The sequence below is a fragment of the Drosophila montana genome, unplaced genomic scaffold (assembly GCF_035044405.1).
Source record: "Drosophila montana isolate Dmon_TW-CO22-7 unplaced genomic scaffold, ASM3504440v1 contig_3848_1, whole genome shotgun sequence".
Taxonomy (NCBI): Eukaryota; Metazoa; Arthropoda; class Insecta; order Diptera; family Drosophilidae; genus Drosophila; species Drosophila montana.
The window spans coordinates 4,635,237-4,658,197 of NW_026998720.1; the positions used below are offsets into that span (position 1 = coordinate 4,635,237).

General features: G+C 40.1%; 2 protein-coding genes across 2 annotated transcripts; one reads left to right on the forward strand and one right to left on the reverse strand.

Moving 5' to 3' along the window:
* Positions 1–6,990: 6,990 nt before the first annotated feature.
* Positions 6,991–22,795, forward strand: LOC135438561 (mucin-5AC). The gene is made up of 5 exons (XM_064696907.1): positions 6,991–7,528; positions 10,746–10,966; positions 19,838–20,087; positions 20,174–20,404; positions 20,493–22,795. Exons 1-5 carry the CDS (start codon positions 7,489–7,491, stop codon positions 22,247–22,249), a joined length of 2,499 nt encoding a protein of 832 aa, XP_064552977.1. The 5' UTR covers positions 6,991–7,488; the 3' UTR covers positions 22,250–22,795.
* LOC135438562 (kinesin heavy chain) lies at positions 15,889–18,096 on the reverse strand. The gene is made up of 2 exons (XM_064696909.1): positions 17,938–18,096; positions 15,889–17,870 (listed from the first exon to the last, which is right to left on the reverse strand). The coding sequence occupies exons 1-2, from the start codon at positions 17,938–17,940 to the stop codon at positions 16,383–16,385; spliced, it is 1,491 nt and encodes a 496-aa protein (XP_064552979.1). The 5' UTR covers positions 17,941–18,096; the 3' UTR covers positions 15,889–16,382.
* Positions 22,796–22,961: the final 166 nt, after the last annotated feature.

Here is a 22,961-nt window from a genome sequence, read left to right on the forward strand (position 1 = left end):
CGATATCAAACAGACAGACAGACTAGAATCAGCTCGTCGCCCTTATCAAGAATCTAAAAATGTTTATAGGTTTGTAGATGTTTGCTTCTGCCTGTTACAAACATTTGCACAAAAGCATCATACCCCTTTATAGCCATTTGCAATGGGTTCAGGGTACAAAAAGTTGATGCTAGTCCAAGACACGCCTGCACAATTGCGAAGGGCCGTCTGCATTTCCGGGGCCGATTGTATCAAATAACATGCCACCAAATTGCTTTGGCTGGCCACAAAATTCAGATATTTCCCACACGCAGCCAAACGCAAACCGCACGCACGTAAAAAATCAATTCAGTTTAAGAGACGAACCTCGTCTAGTCTCAGTTTTGAGATTTGAAGTCAGCTAAGCCGAAGGCTAACACAACAACGAAACTAATTTTGATGCGGTTGTTAAATATTTCCAAACATTTCAAGAGAAAAATGAGCTGGCTGGAAAAAAAATAAAAACAAAAACAAAATAGTATTTTGTTCAATGAAGATGTTGCACTATTGTTTGTTGATGGACACTTAAGTGCAATTGCCGCAACAATAGCAACAACAAGGCGTATAATTAATAATTGATTGCACTTTGAATCAGACAATCAATGAGCTGGCATCGCTATTGCCAGTTGCCATCGAACAGGGCAGCTGCAGCAAGAATTGAAGAATTTGGGAGCCAAAAATGGCACAAAGTACAAGGAGCCAGGTGTGCCCATATATACTGGCTTATATGGACGCCAGTCGCATTGCAAAATGCGCCTGGCTGCCGCAATTGTAATCACTATTGACCATAAGTGCAGTCGAAGTGGTTGCTAAATACCCTGTGCCCATTGACAATGGGCAAATGGGTATTATGACGTGGTGCAAGTGTGTGTAACAGGCAGACAGAAGGTCTTGCAGCCCATGCACTAGCTGAATCGATCCAACCCATCTATCTGTCCGCCCGCTCATCTGTGTAATATTAAACCCAAGAGACTTCCACGCCGATCAAATTTATAGTCGATAGCTCAGTCTGTTATTACGAAATCAATAAAAATTGATTATCAGACTAGCTTTTAAGCGTTTATCTAGAGCATTGATTGTTTATGTAAACAGAGATTCAGAACAATTTTTTTCTTTTGCTACTTTTCCCCGTTTCGCTCGTCTAAAGAGACTTATAAACACACATTTGAGTATCGTAATTAACCTCTGAAAAAGATCGGACTATAACCCCCGAAACTCATCAATTGGTGCGTCGATGCACTACTGGATCAGAAAAGCGACCAATCGGCACAGCGTTGCACTAAGCGTGAATAGAAATGTGGACAACAACGAAAGAAGCAAGCGCAAAGTCACAATCCCTTTTGCTTGCCATGCGTGGATAGGAGAGGCTGTCGGGCTGTGCTTTCTACTAACCATCAGCTCAGTGTTGGATACAGGGTACCTCGTAGGCGTGCAGAGCACACTTAATTGTTGTTGCCAGTTGTTTTTATATCTTCGCTGCATTCCCATCGCTGGCAGCGCTAAGTGAAATTAATAAAAATTGCAATCAAGTTGAACGATGCTGCACCAAAAACGTCAATGCGTCTGCGCAATGCACATAATTTGTTTAATTAATTACGCCAACACATTTTCATTGCTGACTATTGGCCAATACCCGATGTGATTTTTCACATAAAAAAAATAGAGAAAAAAAAAATGGAAAAAACAAAACTGTAACAAACATTGAGAGGCAAACGGATTTGGCAGCTTTCGAAAGATGCAGCCGCAGCAGTTGCTGTTGCTGTTGTAGCTGTTGCTGTTGCTGCTACCCGTCAGCAACATTCTCAGCATGCGCCAAGGCCAGTGGCATTTTGTATGGTGTGTGTGTGTGTGTAAGTGTGTGCATATGTTGTGCCTGGCCTGAGTCTGCCTCGGCGATCATCCGTGTGTATTGCAATTGGAAGTTCAAAGCACTATTGACAAGCGGCAACATTTACGGCAAGTTTTGTGAACGGCAAACTTTAGTTTTTAGTAGCTGCAACCACTTCGTACGGATCGCTTAGCATTTTCAGCTGTTCTGGGAATTGTATTGAGCTGCGTGTTTGCGATTTGCTAGCTGCGGGCAAGCACATCGAGACTGGAATTGGGCTCGTGACACGACAAAACACGACGTGTTTGTTGAATGAGATCTGACTCAGCACAAACATGAACACGTCGTGTTATATTACTTTTGTCATTTCACTTCTCATTTCGCTTGTCATTTCAGCTGACATTGTAATATTGTCCTTAAGTTGCATTACAAACATTACACACAAACATAAATCATAGTAGCCCGCATCAAGCCAAGCCAATTGCCATAGTGAACACGTCGACTTTAATCTAATTTTCAAACTATGTAAAATGTTATTTGAAACGTGACTCAGCAACATCGGAAATCCACTTAATTTTTTATTAGAAATAGTAAAGCCAGATTTTGAACATCATTTTATATAGTTACAAATATAATACAAACAATTTTTTACAAAAAATTTTTTCATTTTAAAAAATTTTTAAGCGCTCGCTCTTACTTATTAGTAAATATTATATTTAGTATATAGTTTGTATTCGTTCGCGTTCCCATCCCTATGCAGAAACAATTAAAACTAATTTAATATTCTTCCAATGGTGTCGTATACGTAATATAAGTATTAACGACTTTAAGATCAGATTTGTGTCAAAAAACCTTTAACAAATTGTGTACTTATGCTGGAGATCAACGTAAGATAGATCAAAGTACTTTGAATTGCAAGAGATTATTTTTAAATGTTTGAAAATGTCATATAATGCTTTAAGCCAAATTTGAAGGTTCAAAACATATGCATACAAAAGTTTGCAAAGATCTTCGTTTGATGGGCCAACAAAAACTTGCAAAGGACTTAAAAATGTTCAGCGACAATTGTCATGCTTGAGAAATTAAACTATTTGCTTAACGAATGCCATTCAAAGTAGCATAAAAAAAGAAAAACATAAAAAATGTGGCAGGCATGGGAACAAGAGCTGAGGGCTTGGATGCTGCTGGAAAAGTGTCGAAGTTGAGCAGCGGCTTATGATCGTGCTCAAGGACGCTTATAAAACAAATAATGCGAAATGTATTAAAAACTATAACTTGCCGCCATTTGACATAAATGCCAATTTAAATGCTGCAAAACGCATAAATCAACAAACGAGAGTTGTTGCTGAGGTTGTTGTTGCTGTGCTTGCTGCTGCCTCTGCTGCTGTTGTCTGTTGTTGTCGTGTTCGTGTTTTAGCCAAACAAACGATCAGCAAGTGGCGCACCTAAAAAACGTTTTCTTGCAAAAATGTTTTGTGCCCGCGGCAAACGGCAAAGCAATTGAAGAAGACACCAACAGCAGAAGGCGCAGAGTTCAGCCGAGGCAAAGGCAGAAACTGCAACCGAGTGACAAAAGTTGCCAGCAACTGCTGCAAATGGCGTCTAATTGAATTAACATAAACTGAATAAGAGAATAGGAAAGAAGTTGTCTTAATAAATGCGCATAATTTGTGTGCCACACAGCACATCCTGGTCAGCTGGAGACCAGAGCGCTCTGGCATTTAGCTGGCTCAGTAGGAAATGACAGTCAGTGTGGCGTTTGCTGGGTCACAGCAGCCGCAGCCGCAGCAGCAGCAGCAGCAGATCCACGAACAATGGCCAGTATCAAAAGTCTTGGCCTGAAAGCTCATTAACATGATTACAATGAATAATTCCACACATATTCCAACATTGTTGCAAATAATTACGAAAAGTGCATTTGTATGGCCATGCAATTAGTCACAGATAGCACAACAGCAACAACAAGAACAACAACAACAACAACAACAACAACAAGTTGTTGCTGCTGCTGGGTGTCGCTGCAGCATCTGCAACTCGCCGCGCCGGATTCTTGGCGAAATCAGCCGCCACCGCCAGCTTTGCCGTTGCCATTCCCATAATTTGCAAAAATATTTTTTATATTTTTTTTTTATATTTTATTTATTTTGTTGTTCGCCTTAGCTTAGGCACCGCGCCGCTGTCTATATGGCCCAGCACTTGGCAACTGCAGTTGTCTATAACATTTTCTCACGTTTCGTCTTGAAAGATTTCGGCACAAGTTGCGCCTTCGCGCTGCTGCCGCCTAATGGCGGGGGTGAAGCCTAATGCGCATTTTATGCAAATGCAAATGCAAAAAAAAAACGACTCGAATGCAGCTTTATCTAAGCATATGTATGTGCTTATTGCTCGGTTGTTGTCTCAGTTTGGCCAGTTTATGAGCGCAAATTAAGATGACAGAAGCGAGTCTATTAAAACAAGTTTGTTGCCTAAGTCATTCCTTTTTTTGTTTAATGTGCGAATAAAAACGTGCATCTGTACATTTTTTTTAGTTTTGCAATGGTCATGCGTTTGACCAACTGTCAAATTAGCCGACTGACTGACCAACTGCCTGGCCGGCTGGCTGACCCAATCCTGCGCATGTGCCCGTTACCAGCCGCCGCGCTTGCGTTCAGCCATTTCGCAAGCGGCTGTCGCATCATAAACTGTAAATTGCACAGCTGCGACTGCATTTGCCACGTGCAGGCGTACCAAATCTCAGCCCATGCGAAATGTTTTCTATGTATGTGTGTGTGTGATTTCTTATTATGAGCTTTTCCACTTTATCAACGGAAAATCTGCTGGCAACCGCACACATGCCCATGCTCATTGCTGCACAATTACTCAATGGGCCCAGACAGCAATACCAATTGAAATGCCCAGCTCCAGAGCTGAGGCCCCAAGCTGCCAAGCACCCAGCACCCAGCTCCCAACCCCATTCCCATTGCCATTCCATTCCTTTCCATTTCATCCTCGACTTGTTAGTCGGCCTGCTGCTAACTTTTTGGCATTATTTTTGGCGCGCCAGCAAATGCCAGCCAGGCGCTTGCCTGCGCCGCGCATCTTCAGCTTAATTGAAATTTACTTTTGCCGCTGCTGCTGCTGCTGCTGTTGATGCTGCTGCTGGTGAATGTCTGCATGCATTTTGCATTGGCTCTGGCTCCCACACATTGTGCAAATGCTTTCGGCACTTTTACTGCACTCTAGCAGACGCTTATATAATCACAAAAATACCAACAACAACAAAATGAAGAAGCAATATTAAATAATTTACGGGGCAAATGTATTGGAATTCTTAACGAGTTGTTGCTGCTGATGCTGCCGCAAGACTCTTTTACCACTTGCCAGCCATTGAGCTGTGTGTAGCTGCCAAGTTGTACAACAAAATCGTGGCGCATTTATCAATGTCAGTCCACGCGGAGGCCATACAAATTGATGTGTATTTAATTGAAAGCGGGCGCTAATTAGAATTATGCCTAAGCTGCTGTGTAATGCCAAAGAAAAAAATACACAAAAATCGAGTTCGTGCTTTAGGTCTTTTGTTTGTCATTTTAATTTTTTCAAATTTTTTGGTTTTGGTTTGGTTTTGCAGTGTCCACTGCACACTTCCTAGTTATTAGCCATTCCCACGCAGTTGGGCAACAGCATCGCGTGAGTCATAGCCTTTCTTTGCGCGCGGATGACAAAAAACGTAGGCCAAGCAAAAATAAATTGAACATTTATTATGTTTTTCTAGGCAGCCCGACAAAAAAAAAAAAAACCAAAACGACCAGCCAAACTCTTACACAATCATTGCAGCTGAACTCTGAACATGAGCCGAGAAATTAGAAAAAAAAAAACATAAAATGATGCTAAGCGAGCTGCAGGCACAGCTACAACTAGTCAGCACATGGCCATATGCCAAGCTGCCAGGCTGAAAGTCAACAAGTCACAAAGGCTCGTCTTCAGTTTCTTCAGAGCAGGCAGTTGACATTTTTTTGCTTTTCGGTGCTGCTGAGCATTTTCCGGCAGCCCAAGCTCAGCTTTGAAATGCCAAGCTGCCAGTTAAGGGCCACGCTTTGATGGACATTAGGCGCATTTTGAGCCGCCTTTAGTTGCCGCCTTTGGACAAATCAAAACGGCAAACAAAAATCTAAATAGCAACGCCCAAGAAACATGAAAAAAATAAACAAAATAAAAGAAGAAAAACAGAAAATCTGCAAGATCTTTGCGGGCGTGCAAATTCCCACACTGCAACAAATGCCGCGCATTCCCCACACTCTGTGCCACACTCTACTCACCCATATACGCGAACCGGATTGCCGACGGCAGTGGCAGCAGCAGCGGCAGCAGCGCGACTTTTGGCCCGACATAAGCAGCAGCAGTGGCAGCAGCGGCGGCAGCAAGAGTAAATGACAATGCCGCCGCGCCATGACTAACTATGACATAATACCAGCGGAAGATGCAACCGAGATGCGGCGCGCTGCAAGCCACATGCATGTAATTGCAGCCGAGCTGCGGTGGGAGTGCGGTCGTACTCGCTCGTAATCATTGGCTGAGAAGGCCTACAGCCTACCGCCAGCTGACGTAAGTGAGTGACAAACGATGCCAAAACTGCAACTGGGCTGTCGCTCAAACAATGCGCAAGTGTCACACGTTGCGTATGCGTAATGTGCGTTAAGCATGCGACACATGCGCCCAGCTAGAGTCCAACTTTGTGCTGAAGTCGTGCGGCTCTTCTAGCAGCGACGCGATGCGACTCGTGTGCGCGCTGCCGATGCCAACGCCGACGCCGTCGTCGACTTTTGCTTCGCTGCTTTTGGCCGCTTCTGCTGATGAGGCCCAAGTGGTTTTTCCTTTCGCTTTCAGAAATCATTTCGCTTCGACAACGTTAACGATAAAGTCGCAAAACGCGCAACACTGCGCCTCTCGTTTGGCTCGTCTCGTGCGGTTCGTAGTTCAATCAGTAACAGCTTTAAGCACAAAGCAGTGACTGTCACTGTCACTGTGGCTGTGACTGTGACTGAGTGTTTTGTTGTCTGCCTGTTTGCCCAGTCAAGTGGCAAAGAGCTCGTCTTCGTCTTCGCTTTTGGCTGTTTTCAACGTTTCGCTGCACATTCTAAATGGCTTTTCCGTAGTTTTCGCACCTTGCGAAACACACAAATCTTAACGCATTTACATACGAAACGAAGACGAAGAAGAAGAAGGAGACGAGCATAAAACAGCAGAATTTTCGTTTCGATTATTGTCGGTAGATTTTTTATGCTCATTTTCTACATGAGCGCTGCTGGCATGACAAACAGTTTCACATAATGAAAATTAATCGCTCGCTGATTTTGTGTTAAATTTCAAAAATCAAAAAAAAAAAATCTAAAAAATATACACAAGAAGAAGAAAAACACAAAAAGGCCCAACCGAAAAACCATTAAAAAAACAACAACAACTTGTGCGTTTTGTAATATTCCGTATTTATACTTATGATTTGCCTGCGTGCTGTTGTGTTGTCTGTTTACAGTGCATTCCATGTGAATATCTACTTTAACTAGCAGCTTAAGCACTTTGGATAACCTTTTGGAGTACTATAATAAATTACAATTTCGGCTGTGGATATACGCCTCGACTTGGATTAATTAGTTAGGAACAGCGCCATGTTGAACATTAGCTATCATATGTGCGCCTTTCTGTTGGGTGAGTACTCAAACACATTGAAGAAAAAAACATGTCGAAATATATTGAAAATTATTTAATTTCGTTAGTTGAGTTAAGCGAAAATATTTTAATATTAAGAAATTTGAAGGTTATGCAGATGGAATTGCTTCACATGTTTTTTTTTCAAGATTTTCCCTTCTTACACAATATTCCATTATGAATATGAAAGTATAAAATATGAAAGTATGATACAATATGAAACTGGCGGAAATGTCAAGAAGTTTTGAACTTTTGTGATTAATATTACATTTTTTTGTATTCCCAAAAATATTAATAATTTTTTTGATGATATTTAAACCGAGATATTTAGACAGGCTGAAATCAATATCTTACAAAAACTAAGTTAAAGTTATTTTTTAGGAATCACAATAACAAAAAAACATTTGAATGAAAAGAATTGGGACACAATTAAAATGAGACAATAATATTCAGTGATTAAGATTCAATATATATATATTGTTTTGATTTTATTTCGAAATTTTTATAAGAAATATTTAAATATAATAAATAAATAATATTTTAATGTAATAAATGTTTATATTTCTGTTCTATATAAAAATGGAAAAAATACGTTAGAGGAGTTCAAGTTCGTTTAAACTAAGTTTGTTTTATATCAATTGAAAAAAATGAAATACTTTAGTGCAAAAAATACACGGACATTTTTTTTTTAATATGACTGAATTTGAAAAAAAATGTATTATAAACTTTTAATAATTTTTTAATGTCTTAAATTGTGAAATTTTAATAGAAAGTAATCAAAAATAGGGTTTTAATTGACACAAAACTATGTTCAATAGCACTAGCTGATATAATGCTTGAAAATAAGATTGCTGATACATTAAATCAAAAACAATTGAATTCGTTTCCTTATGGCAGTCATCATTAGGGACTCTGGCGCATTGGTCATGCAGCATATTGACCTTCCTTCTTGGCTTAATTACGCATTCCGACAGTCACATCGGGCAGAGCTCATCTCCTCTCGATAACTAATTCGCACGATCATTAGCTGGCGCTGCCTCTTTAATCTTTCATAATAGGAAATTATGCATTGACTCAAGGTCCGCACATTAACGTAACCCAGCATCTGTTTATGGGAGTTTCTATCAAAGTTTGTCTATGCACGAGTCCAATTAGTTGTGAATTTCGCCAAGAGATGCTTCCAGGTAACCGTCTGCTCGAAATTGGAAAGATAAATGGATCTGAACAATTATACTTAACGGATATTGGGTCAGGCCCAAGATAATTATATGCGCATGTAAAATTTATTATAAACCTTTTGAACGGACGCCTCCACGGAAGCTGCGTGCGACTCACTTGTCTGGTCTTGAATCGAGGAATTCAAATTGGTTTTGAATAGGCTACGGAAAACAAAAGCGAAGACACTCCAGACAAAGCTCAAGCCTCAAACCGCAATCGGGCATCATCTGCCCAGTCATAGTTCACAGCGTCGCCCAAAACAAAGCCAGGGAAAAGTTTTGGGGGAATTGAAAATGAAATTCATTTGAATTAAATGCGAATCTTTAAAAGGCACGACAAGACGGAGTCTTTCTCTCTTTCTCCAGTGCCTTGTATATATTCGCCAGATGATGAATGAGGCGCTGCGATTGCATAATCCCAGCCAGCCAGCTAGTCAGCCAGTCAGTCACTCCGACAGCGAATTTGACTGCAATTTGTGCCTGGCCAGACGGAGCCGACGATGCCACAGCCAAGGCGATTAGCATTGGTTCTGCAATTGCCAGTGCAATTGCCTTAATTGCAGCAAGCGCATCTTCCGCTTGCATTTTGTAAGAACAGTGGCCGCAAAAAAGCTGTAAGCAACAGTGCCAGCCGTAAGTCATATACATATGGACGTCATGGTAATTAGGCGTTCGGTGGCTTTAAAGTCACGGAGTGGAAGTGGTTTTTAATGTACTCATGTTTCTTTTTGTTTTATTTTTTCGGTACAGTAAAAAAACTGTTTGCCTAGATTTTGGGAAGTCGCTAAAAAATGAAATTTTTCTAATTTAAGAAAAAATATTTTTTTAATTGTATAATCCAGGTTTTTTATGCCTAATGAAAAAAAATATAAATTTTTGAAGATCAGAAAATGTTGTTTAAGAACAAGAAAACAATTATTGAAACTAGTTTTATTTTTTTTTAAAAAGTACAAATTTTAAAATTAAGTAGTCTATATAAAATAAAAAAACATTTTGTTATTAAAGGAGAACATTTTTTTAAAGTCAAAAATATATTAAAATTTTTATTATTTAAGAAAAAATATTTTTTTAATTGTATAATCCAGGATTTTTATGCCTAATTTTTGTAAATTAAATAATGTTTTTAATGAAAAAAAAAATATTTTCGAAGATCAGAAAATGTTGTTTAAGAACAAGAAAAGAATTATTAAAACTATTTTTTTATTTTTTTTTTTAAAGTACAAATTTTAAAATTAAGTAGTCTATATAAAATAAAAAACCTTTTGTTATTAAAGGAGAAAATTTTTTTAAAGCCAAAAATATATTACCAGTTAATTTTTTTTTAATTTATGTTTTAGTTTTATTTTTCAAATAAAGTTTTTATGTTGAAAAAAATAGTATCTATTCTTGATAGCAGAAAACTTAAGTTAAAAACAAGAACGTTTTGTTAAACTCCGGATCATTATTGTGCAAGTATCTAAAGTATAGTAGCAGACCCTTTTTTTGTCGAGTGTAGTACTCCGCTTTGGTAATCCATAACATTTGATTGACATGGCATTTTTATTGTTTGACCCTCATATTGGGTATACATATGTGTTTTTTGTGGCCAATTTGGCAGCCGAATTGACACAAGTGTACAAATATAGCGGTGGGAATATTTGCGGTCTTAACGATGTCTTTTTGTATCAAAAAGCCATCAATTGTCAAATATATAAAAACAACAAAAAGAGATTAAAAACATCACTCACACACGCACACAGAACTTAGATAGCATCAGCCTTGAGCATCATTAAGTACCCAGGTACAGACATACACGCACACACACACAGACGGACACACGCATAAATCATGTGCCTCGTCTCGTGTCTTGCAAGCGAAAGTGTTGCGAGTGCGAGCCACATCAAGCTGAAGGTCAGACGGGCTGCTGCTGCCCCACTGATCGTTGCACCACTTAAGTTTCCAACTATATTTTTTTTGTTTGTTTGAAGATTTAATTCACGATTTCTTCTACATCTTTACAGCCATAACAACGGCCATGCTGTGGGCCAATGTGCTGGGGCAGCAGGCGCAGCTTCTGGATGAGGATGAGGATGTCTTTGGCAGGCCCTGGCCCACGTACAGTCTGCAGAATATGCCCAAGACGAAGTTCACATGCCGTGACAAGATACTTGGCGGCTACTATGCCGATCCCGAGACGCAGTGTCAGATGTTTCATGTCTGTGTCAAGCTGCCCGGAGTGGGGGTAAGTGTTGTGGCGGGTGTGGCGACAGGTAAAGACAGCAACAACAACAACAACAAAAACAAAATCAACGGCTGCGGCAGAAATGCGGCAACTATAAAAGAAGGCTTGAGTTATGGTATAAGTTATAGGGTAAGGGTAGAGTATATGGAATAGAGAATGGGATGTAGGTTATAGGGCATAGAGGCTTAAGTTGGAACAAACATAAGAAACGGCACCAAACTTATAATATATATTTATATATATATATATATATTATATATATATATATATATATATTATTATAAAAAAAAGCTCCCTCTATATGATTCAGTAAAGACGCGCATGTGTGAATATACATACAGAAATTCCTTCAATTTGCGCTGGCTGCCGCAAAACACGTGGCCAGGAACTCTTATTGTGCCATAGTATTCGTGCTATAGTATCGTGTATCCTCAAAAAGACAATTGCATTATAATTGTGACTGAATTTGGTGGGTAGCTCAAATTGGTTTATTTATTTGATTTGTAACTATGGTGTGAAGGCGGCAATAGCTATAAAATGAAAGTTATTTTATCTCTATACATAAAACTGTTTGTCCTGACTGACTGACTGACTGACTGATTGGTGATCAGCGCACAGCCCAAACCGTAACAGCTAGGAAGCTGAAATATTCGCTGCAGTTACCTTATGTGATTTAGACGGGATTTCGGGAAATTCGACCCGCAAGTGTGGAAAAATCGCGAAAAACGTTTGTATGTAACTTGTTTGTTTACCATTCGATCAACCTCAAACTTATTTTCAAAGATCTTTGTTCAAATTGAAATTGAATTGGAAAGGGAGGTCAAAGATTTGGTGGGTGCCGTTTCACGCTCAAATTCATTTCCAGAGATCTATAAGAAAAATCATTTGAGACGTGTTTCACATCTTTTCGCAGAATCCAAACTTTTTCGAGGGGAATGCGATTTAAAGATTTTTTGGGCGATTTGGGAAATTCCACCCGCAACAGTGGTAAATTGGCGGAAAACGGTTGTATGAAAGTTTTTTGCTTACGATCCGATCGGCCCCAAACTTATTTTAAAAGATCTTTGTTCAAGTTCATTTCTCCCTGTTACATACATTTGCACAAATACATTTTACCGATTTGTAAGGGGTTCGTGGTATACAAGTATTAATCCATTTGTAAAGGTGGTCGCGGTATAAAAATTGTAACAAATCGAATCACCGTTTAACTACATCAGGTTTAAACTGGGGTGTATAAATATAAGAGTGCCTATCAGAGGGACTCATTTATTCGAAATGTCTTTCAAAGTTGCATTGCTTTTGCTTATCTGTGTTGCTTTGCCTGGTAAAAAGACCAGGTCCGGTCAGATGATCTTAATGGACTAAATGCTTTGTTTTGTCAGGAAATATGAATAAAGCTTATTGAATAAAAGTTTATTTCATGTTTTAATCTGTTTATTTCTTTTCATCTACATCTATTTGTATACAACTGTGTGTAGCAACTGACTGACTGGCCGATTGGCTGAAACTTAAACTGTAGTTACCTTTTGTGCTAAAGGTGCTCCATAGGTTTTAGGAAAGTCCACCTGGAAAATGGAAATCTTTTGTTGATTACCATCCGATGATTTATTATTGAATGATTTTTTATATATTATATAAATATTATACGAGGCTAAGTAATAAATTTAGGGTTTCTAGCTCTTATTGAATATTGCCAGCTATGAGTAGGGGCATAGCTTGCCGGACAGGCTATAAATTTTCCCCCACCGGGTCGATGATTTCCCAATACTATCTCTTTATCCTATCTACTCAACACTCTATAAGTCTAGCATATATTTCTTTACTTTATTTAAAGCTTCTTTCTTTCTTTTTCCTATTTATTGTTTTTTCTTAAATAATATAGTTATTTCCGATTATTTACTCAAGAACACTTTTCTTTTTAGCCGTAGGCCGGACGGGCAAATATAAGAAATTTTTGTGTTCTAATTAGGCTTTGAGCATTTATTTTTCAATGATGTATTGAATAATTAGGAAGTCACTCGTTTTGTCGACCATTAATAAACAAAATAAATTTGGGAACGGTCTCAAAGCCTCTAGATCTTTTAGTTTCAGAGGTGGACATGACACAACTACTTATTAGGGTCGGAGAAGCGCCTCGCAGAGTATACATATATGTTAATTGGATCGGAGAATCCTTATTCCTTTCAATGGAGTCACTGTATGAAAATTGTAACGAATCGGATCTCCGTTTCATTATATCAGGTTTAGACTTGGGTGAATAAATAAATATCAGTTATTCGAAATGTCTTTCAAAGCTGCATTGTTTTTGTTTTGAGAAAGAAAGTCCACTTGGCAAATGGTAATTTTTACTTGTTTAACCATCCGATAGGTGTCAAATTCCACTCCTTTGCATAAATCTTGCAACGGGCAAAGCCGGGTAATACCTGCTAGAATATATGTATTTTTTGAGCATAACAAGTATATTAGCAAGTTACCTAAAAGTGTGTGTGCCTTGCAAAGGTGCGCATATTATATATTTAGTGAATCAATGATATATCTAAAATCAAATTTAGGAAGAGTAGAGAATACGCTTTAAAGATATTATTTACGAAAGAGTTCTGCTGATAAAGTTATCATTCACATATTTTACAGAATAATTACAATTATGATAAAAAAAAGTACAAAAGATACCTTACTCATATCAATATAATATTTCGTATATAAAATGTTCCTAATTGATTTGTTACGTTTACCGAAAGTGATTGAAACTAAACTTGCCAAGTTCATACATACGGATAGACGGACATAGCTAGACTCAGCTGTTGATCGTCATCACGTCTCCTCCTTCTCCCTGTTACATACATTTAGACATAACCAGTATACAAGTATAAATTAATTTTTAAAGGTGGTCACGGTATAAATATTGTAACAAATCGAATCACCGTTTAACAACATCAGGTTTATACTGGGGTGTATAAATATAAGATTACCTATCAGAGGGACTCAGTTATTCGAAATGTCTTTCAAAGGAGCAATGCTTTTGCTTATTTGCGTTGCTTTGCCTGGTCAACATGGGAATTGGATCAGCCAGATGATCTTAAAAGATTAAGGAAATGTTTTATTTTATCAGTAATTATGAATATATTTCATTAAATTAAATAAAATATATATACAGCTATTTGTCTTGATTGACTGACTGACCGATTGGCTGAAACTGTGACTTACCTTATGTCATAAAATTGCGCGCTAAGATGGAGTTTTGAGAAAGTCCGCTTGGCAAATGGTAAACTTTTTTTGTTTACTATCCGATCGGTCTCAAATTCCACTCCTCATATAAGTTACATAATAGTAACTATATTATTATATTATATTATATTCCCTTAGTCATGCGCTTGGTAGAGATCAGAAGGCACTGATCGATTCTAGCGCAAAATAAAACATATATTAGAAAAAAAAAAATTCCACTCCTTTGCATAAATCTTGCCACGGGCAATGCCGGGGAATACCTGCTAGAATATATTTATTTATTGAGTATACCAAGTATATTAGCAAGTTACCTAAAAGTGTGTGTGCCTTGCAAAGGTGCGCATTTGTATAAGAAACGGTAACTGCATTTTGAAATATATTTAGTGAATCATATATCTAAAATCAAATTTAGGAAGAGTAGAGAATACGCTTTGAAGGTATTATTTACGAAAGAGTTCTGCTAATAAAATTGTCATTCACATAGTAAAATAAGGCTCACAGAATAATAACAATTATGAAAAAAAAAAATCGTTCAAATTAAATTTTCAGGTAATATGTTTTAATCTTTTCTGAAAGCTTCCGCGTTTGAAACATATTTGTTCCGCCATATTTGTTGTTGCGTTATCGGAAGAAAAAGCTACTCGGGATGACCAAGTCATTATTAAAGAGTAACCCCAGTAAAACTGTTATATTTTTCTTAAGTCTTGAACATTTTTAAATTAAACTTTAATTAAATGAAATCCTTTGTTTGTATGCCCTTGTAGAAGGTATTCGATTTTGGTATAAAATGTGTAACGCATAGAAGAAGACATCTCCGACCCCATAAAGTATTAATATTCCTGATTTCAGTTTTAAAGCTATCATCTTGAAACTTTGCACAGGTCCGTTATTCTATTGCAGGCAGTAAATATATCGGATCAGGCCGAATGAATATTTACATGAGTCTATTTTTCTGTGGCAGGCAGTACATATGTCAAAACCGGCTGGATTGGACTGCTTTATCATATAACTGACATTGATCGGTCGAAAATGAAGTTCTTGTGTTAACAACTTTTATGTTGTTGGCTCAAAAATAAGGATTTCAATATGTATTTTAGACGATTACTTGGGAATCGGGCAGTTATCGATTATTAAAAAAAAAAACTCGTAGGCGGGCGACCTACATTCTAAATTTAAGGTCTCTAGCTCTTATAGGTTCTCAAATCCTTGCCTTCATACCTACGGACGGACAGACGGACATGGCTAGATCGAACCGGATATTAATGCTGATCAAGAATATATATACTTAAGGAGTCGGAGATGCTTCCTTATTCCTTGTAGACATATTTGCACAAAACCATTATATCCTTTTTAACCATTTTCAATGGGTTTAGGGTATACAAAATACAGACCCAAATACAGGGTATGGTAAAGCTATAATTTTGGCAGGCAGTCTTAATTGTATTTTTTTATATGCCCAAAAAAAAAATAATACAAAATTCGAAATATAAACATAGCAGCTCTTCAAAAGTTAACTTGCTGTGCAGGGTATCCAGTAGTCGTGCACCCTCAGTAGCAACATTCTTACAGCTTATTATTACGTTAAGGTATTACTGCAAACAATTTGAGTTTATCCATAGCTTACCCATGGTCCTCAATCTAGATAGTATTAGTTGGGAATTCGAACCGGCGACCACCAAAAAGATGTTTAACACACATTAAAATAGATCTGATTTTAATAGATATAGATGCACGTGTCTGTGTACAATCTAGCTGCACATGCGTTTTTGTAAAACGCAAAAAAAATTTAATGTTCCCGCCGTTGGGGCCTCTCCCGAAAAGTACAAAAAACAGAATGGGGGAACCCGACAAAACGTTTGATTCCGTTTACTTGCGGACGCCTTTTGTAAAATCTTTCGCTTGTTTGCCGCTGTCGGCTAAATGGCATATCTTCTGCAGCTCCAGCGCCGAACAGTCGTAGTCGGTGATGGCGTGCGGGGTGTGGGGTGCGGGGTGCGGGGTGCGGGGTGCACTGTGGGGAATGTGGCTGATGAGACTTCGTGACTGCCAGGTTGTCAGCCGGTTGCAGTCGAAGCTAAGGCCAAAGTTAAAGGAAAAGCAGAATTTGCTCTCTGTATAATGTGACCTTTAAGTGTATAGAGCATTCGGTTAATTGTCTGTCACATAGAGAGCGAGAGAGAGAGAGAGTGATCTAACGTCTGGACTTGGCGCAATGTCGCTGCAATTCGCTGCATTCCAACTGAGTCATCTGTTGCGTGCTATGCAGCTCATGGTAGATGGTATCAAACATCTTGGATAGCTGCGCCTCACGCTCCTGTTCCTGCAGTTGCAGCGCCAATCGCTGCTCTGACCACAGGCTCTTAAACATTTCTGAATACATGGCCAGTTTGCGTTGAAAGGCGAGCCGTTGCTTTTGCACCTTCTTGTTGGCCTCGGCCAGGAGCAAATGCAAGCGGGTCAGCATTTGATTTTTCTGCTCGAGCTGCTGGTTACTCTGCTCGAAATTTAGTGCCAGCTGTGCGAGTATATGCTGTATTTCCAGCATCTCCTCAAAGCTGGCTGCCGCATCCGCTTTGATGTGCTTCAGTTGGGCGCACAGCTGGCGTTGCTCCTCGTACAGCACGTTGTCACAGCCAATGAGTAATTGTTCCTGTTCCTGCTGAAATTTGTCATATAATTGAATGGAGGGAGGATCTGATTTGGTGAAGGCGCTGCGCCGACTGCTCGCTGTGAACTCTAATTCCAGCTGGGAGCTGCTGCAGCTGGTCTTAAGCAACTCCATCAGCTCAACCAACTGAAATTTGCGACCGCTGCCGCTCCAACATTTCAGGCTAAAAATCTTTTCACTCAGGCACTGGCATTTGTTCCGCTCCCGTATATAGAGGGCCTTCCAGATTTTGGCGCAACCTATTGCCGATACTGAATCCATTTGTATATCTGGCACAGTTGTATAGTTAATAATAATTGTAGTCTCATCCTCGCCCAGCAAATCCTTTAGGATTCGCGTCAGCCGTATATTGTAATATCTAAGATGGGTTTTCGGATTGCTTGCCAGCGCACTGATGATCCTCAGCAGTGAGGCCATCGGTGTGGCCAGTTGTAGCAGCATCTCCGGCTGTTGAACACACATCAGATGGACCAGCTGCAGGCAGCCATGCAGATGCATCGATTGCTCCAGATTGGTTTGCCTCACGCATATCGTGAACAGCGCATAGGGATAGTCATTGGCTGTCATCTTGTGATCCGACTGCTGCTGCTGCTGCTGCTGCTGCTGCAGTTGTCCAATGACCTTCTCTATATACATGTAAACATCATGGGATGAGGCAACAAAATGTTCCCGTGCCTCCGTCAAGCAGTCATTGTCATCCAATCTATTGTGGACCAACTGGTTTTGCACAACATAGAGCTGCATATGCTTGATGGATATGTTAATTTCCATGGTCACCTCCATGGTGTAGACGTGGCTAAATAAATTGTTTAGAATGCGATCGATCATATCCAATTTGACGGCACGATCGTCCTCTATAGCTGTGCTATAATCGGGCCAGTTGCCATAGTTGAATATTGTGCTGGTTTTACCCTTGAGCACATCATCCAGAACACTCGCGATGGCCTCCTCACAGACGTCCGATTGCTGCTGATTGAGCTCAGACAATTTGCGAAATAGATACATTTTAGTCTATGGAAGGAATTGTGCGGCATTGAGTTGTGGCATGCAGCAAGCGGCAACCAGTTGCCTCTCTTACCATGTTTAACGAAATGAATAAGGTACAGGCCACAATGGTACGAGTTTTGTGTGGTATCGAATTGAACTATACTATACATATGGATTTTGAGTTGTCAATTAACCTACTGCTACTATGTCTACACACAGTCAAGAATCGAGAACGTTCACTTCAATTAACAGAAAATGTGTGCGCAGCATCACCTGGCCTGCCACGTTTGCCACGGCTGCCACCGCTGCCAATGGTTGCCACGGCTGCCGCTGCTGCCGGATGCCACTAAAATGCCAAGTGCCACAGCAACACACACAAATGCCAAAGTTCGGCAACGGCCTTTGGCTTGTTAAAGTCAAAACCTTGCCGTGGCTGTATTGTAACCATTGTCACGATATGCGCAACGACATCTTTCGAGATCGTAAAGTATGCCTGCACACTGATATCATATCTTTGAACGAATGTATTTCTTATACATAAACAGAATTTTTACTAGTATTCAATATAGCTGGCAACTAATAAACATAATTCAAGAAAGCTACTAAGGCCTTCGTCTTCGACGCGAACCTGCATCCCTGAACCCATTAAAAAAAACCCCTTAACCTTTGTATCCACACATGCAAATTTATGTAATGGCTATGGAGTCGAAGTTAATATATTTTTATTCTGTCCGTATGCCAATGGTTGGAAATGGTACCTAAGCGTTGGCATGTGTGCATTCAAAAGTTTTTGGACTTGCTATTCACGCATACTTGCATATTTTGTATATGAATAGAAGCATTTATGCGCATGTGTGCCAGTTGGTCCCTGCCTGCCTGTCCGATGCAAATTTGACAATATTTTGGGATTTCTGAATTTCGAGCTCGGCGCACACACACTCACAGACAAATGTGTGTGAATGGGCAGATCATGGGCGCAAAAGAAAATATCATTATTAGCACGCATCTGACGCGCGCCCTTCTTTTTTATGATTTTGGGTTTGAATTGATGAATGACTGTTGACCCCTTATTACCTGTATAATAACACCGAAGCTATTTGAGAATTTTAAAAACTATTATAGATATAATTAGAAGAGTTGAAAAATATTTGGGGTTAATATGACGTTATGTTTACTTCCATCAATGAAAAATTTAACTATGATAAAATATTAAAATAGTTTTTAAGCTAGGATTTTTAATTATTAAAGTATATATAAGTATTATAAACAAATATATTTAATATACATATATGTATATTAAAATATTTTTTTTATTTTTATTTTTATTTTATTTTTTTAAGTGTCAATCAGAACTCAAATGTGTTCTATAATGCTCTTAGTCAAATAAAATACTAATATATTAAATGAAAATGTGTATTTTATATAGAGATTGTTTTAATGTTCAAATAGATCCCCGGTTACATTTAAGTTGGGATTTTAATTGGTTCGGCGCAAAAGCCGTTGAAGGGTTCGTCGAAAAGAAATGAAAACTTGTTTTGGACAGGTTTAAAAAAGTATAAGTAAACAAATTTTCAGAACAGTAAAAAATTGGTTAAAAACTACTTTGAAGACTAGAAAAAAGTAAAATTTGCTTATTTATATACAATTTATAGTTGTTGGGATTAGCTGACCAATTCTTCATTTTATATAAGATGTCTGGACTTTGCCCGACTCTATATATTTTGAATTTTATGTGATTTAAATAATGCATAACTTTCTTTAAATCAAATAAGATAACAGTTTATGGATTCGCAAGTAATTTACTGTTTTTTCTGTTTTTGTTATTGTTGTTGCTGGTCTTCTCAATTAACCGAAAAAAGAAACAAAAAATCGCTTGAAACTAATTTTGCTTATTACATTTTTTTATTTACTTATTAAATTGAATTTTGCATGTTGATCTGGTTATGTGCTTACGCTGTTAATGCTGTTAATGCCGTTTACTGTTTGCGCAGCTCTCACATCGAAGAGTTAATTCGTTTGTCCAACAGGTGCAGGACTATCGCTTCCTCTGCCCAAATAGCACTGCCTTCGATCAGGAGCTACAGATCTGCGCCAACTGGGCGGACGTCGACTGTGACAAGGCACCGGCATATTTTGATGGCAACAATCTAAACGATTTATATCGCGGCGGCGAGGAGAGCAAGAGCCCCAACCAGGGGGAGGAAGAGGAGGGAACCTTCCATTTGCAGCGCGCCGAAAGTGGTCAGCAATATGCTCAGACATAATTATCCAATTATTATATATTATTTATTTTCCGCATCCATTATAAACATTTGACCTGATTGCAGGTGATGTGCGTCGCTCCAAGGAGAATCGCGGCGATCAAAAGTCGCGCCCCCGACATAATTATGGGCAAACAGCGTCCAGTGGCAGTGCGGACAGCACGCAAACAACCAGGCGACCCATCACCAGCTATTATACACCCACGACAACAACAACGACAACAACAACCAGCACCGAGCGCAGCTACTATAACAGCTACAACAACAACAACAACAACAACAACGATGATTCGAAGCGTAAGCTATCCAAACAATGGAATCTTCAAATTTATTACACAAATTAATCACGCGCTTGTCTCTGCATCTGCTTTTTTTCCCGCCGCAGAAGACATCGATGATATCTTCAAGGGTTCCCACAGTTCGCACTTCTTTGCCAATCGTCATGGCGGTCGCGAATTCGATGAGGAGCCGGCTGTGGTTGCGCGTTCCAGACCCAACGATTTCAACGATTATAGTCGCAAGACCACGGAGGCGGCCAGCAAGACGCGTGCCACGCCCACGCGGGCACAGCGCACCAGCAGTCAAATACCCGCGTTCACAACAACAACAACAACAACAACCACTAGCAGCACAAGTGCTCCTCCTAGCAAATCCCTGAAGAAGATAACGCTGCATGCCGCCTACAATACAGGCTTCCCGGACTACACGCAACACCACAAATCGAGTACGCCCAGCAGCGTGGCGCCCACGGCGGGCACCACGCCACGTCTGGGCAGTGGCATCACCAGCCGGTTTAGTTTTGGAGTGAACGACTATCAAACCCAGGAGCGCATACAGCCGACCACGTATAATCCGAACAATGGATATCGCTTCAAGAGCACGGAGCTTCCTGCCAGCTCAACCAAGCTAACGGGCAAGAATGCTCAGGACTTTGACAAGGAGACGACCAGACGTCATAATAAGCCCACGGTGGCGGCGCGCAAGCAAAAACTTGGCCCACAGGAGTCCAACTATATAAATCACAACGAGTTTGCCGAGCTGCCCAAAGCGAAGCTGCAGCAGCCACAGCCTTTCCAGGCGACATCAGGTGCCACCCGCAAGCCCGCCCAGCTGGAGCCACAGTATCAGCGACCGCGTGCGAACGGGCAACAGTTGACGCGCGTGGGCAGTCAGGAGCCGGCGCCGTTTAAATCCTCGTCAGCAGCCAAGCCGCGCACCTTCACCAGCCGTGGCAGCATCACCTACAAGGCTACCACGCAGCGTTATGCCGACGATGAGTTCTATTATCCGACAACCACCAGCACGACGGCGAATCCCAGCAAGAAGTTGTCGACGCAAGCCTACACGCCCACCACCTTTAAGCCCACCACATACAAGAAGCCCTACGAGACGAACTATTATCAGGCGCCGCAAACGCTGCGTCCCAGCCAGAGTGCGAGTCCCAAGAAGACATCAGCTGTGACGCCGCACTCGGTGCCGACCACCACGGCCAATCCGTATTTAAATGTGGATGAAGATGACGGGCAATACCATCCGGAGCTGTATGAGAATGATTTTCCGCGCAATCGTTTCAAGTTTCTGCGCAACAGATCCACCAGCTCTGGCACCTCGACAAGCACCACCAGCCCTCTGGCTGTGAGCCGTCAGCCACATGGCTTCCATCAGGCGCACAGCCATCTGAAAAGCCAGCAGCAGTCGGCGTATCAAAAGGAGCGCGAGCAGGAGCAATCGGATCTGAGCGACGAAGATGAGCTCTTCAAGACAGCGCAGTCGCTTAACTTTGGCGCTGCCAGCATTAACAAGCTACGCGCTGACATCTACAAGGCGGAGAAGACATCACAGCAGTATAACTCGCAGTACAGTCCACAGCTGGCGCCATCTAGTCCGAAGACGACCGCACAGACGAGCAGCAGCCCAACAACCACAACCCTAACCACAACCACAACGAGCACAACAAGACGCCCCACAACAACCACAACGACAACAACAACAACAACAACAGCAAAGCCAACCACAAGCTCCGCCTTGGAGGCGAAGAAATCAGCGAAGAGCAAAAAGGATGATAAGAAAAGCAAATCCAAACGACCGCCTCATGCCGATGAGGATACCAGCTATGACTATGCCTACTATGACACGGACTGAGCTTCAGTTCCGGCCCATTACATTACAACTGCAAGCTCCATATTTTGTATTCCTTCATCATAAACTAACAATGTTCATAGCATAAAAGCATGCATCAACTAAACATTCCAACCCTCTCCAGCAGCAACTATATAGGTGCCACAGTATTTTATATATACCGTACAACAAAAAAGAAAAAGAAAAACTACCCATTTTCAGCGATTGCTCGCATTTTTCATTGCCTTCGGCTGCTCGCACAGCCCTCGAATACCCATTAACACTCGCGTACATTCATTCAATCAGATGCGTTTTAATGAATTTCCATGCGTGTATCTAGTTATTTAAATAAAACAAACATACTTTTAGTCGTTAGACAATTGTTAAACTGAACGGAAGCGAAACACAAAAAATATTCAAGAAAGACAAATACAATTAGACCTGCAGCCAGCTAAATTTAAACAAAATATTTCTATTCAACAATTTGTATTTGTAATGATTTTCGATTGTATTGTATTGCGAAATTTTTATTAATTTTAAGTTTTCTTGTAAATAAAATGATAAATAATATTTTTCTTTCGATTAGTGTTTGCTGCCGTTGCGAAATAACTAACGAATAGGTTTTAAATGCTCAACGAAAGCGCGCTAAGGCGTACAAGCTGTTATCGATTCTTTGTCTGAATAATTGCTTCTATGCAGCCCTGGCATTTCGATGCTTGCTTTCAAATATTGGTAT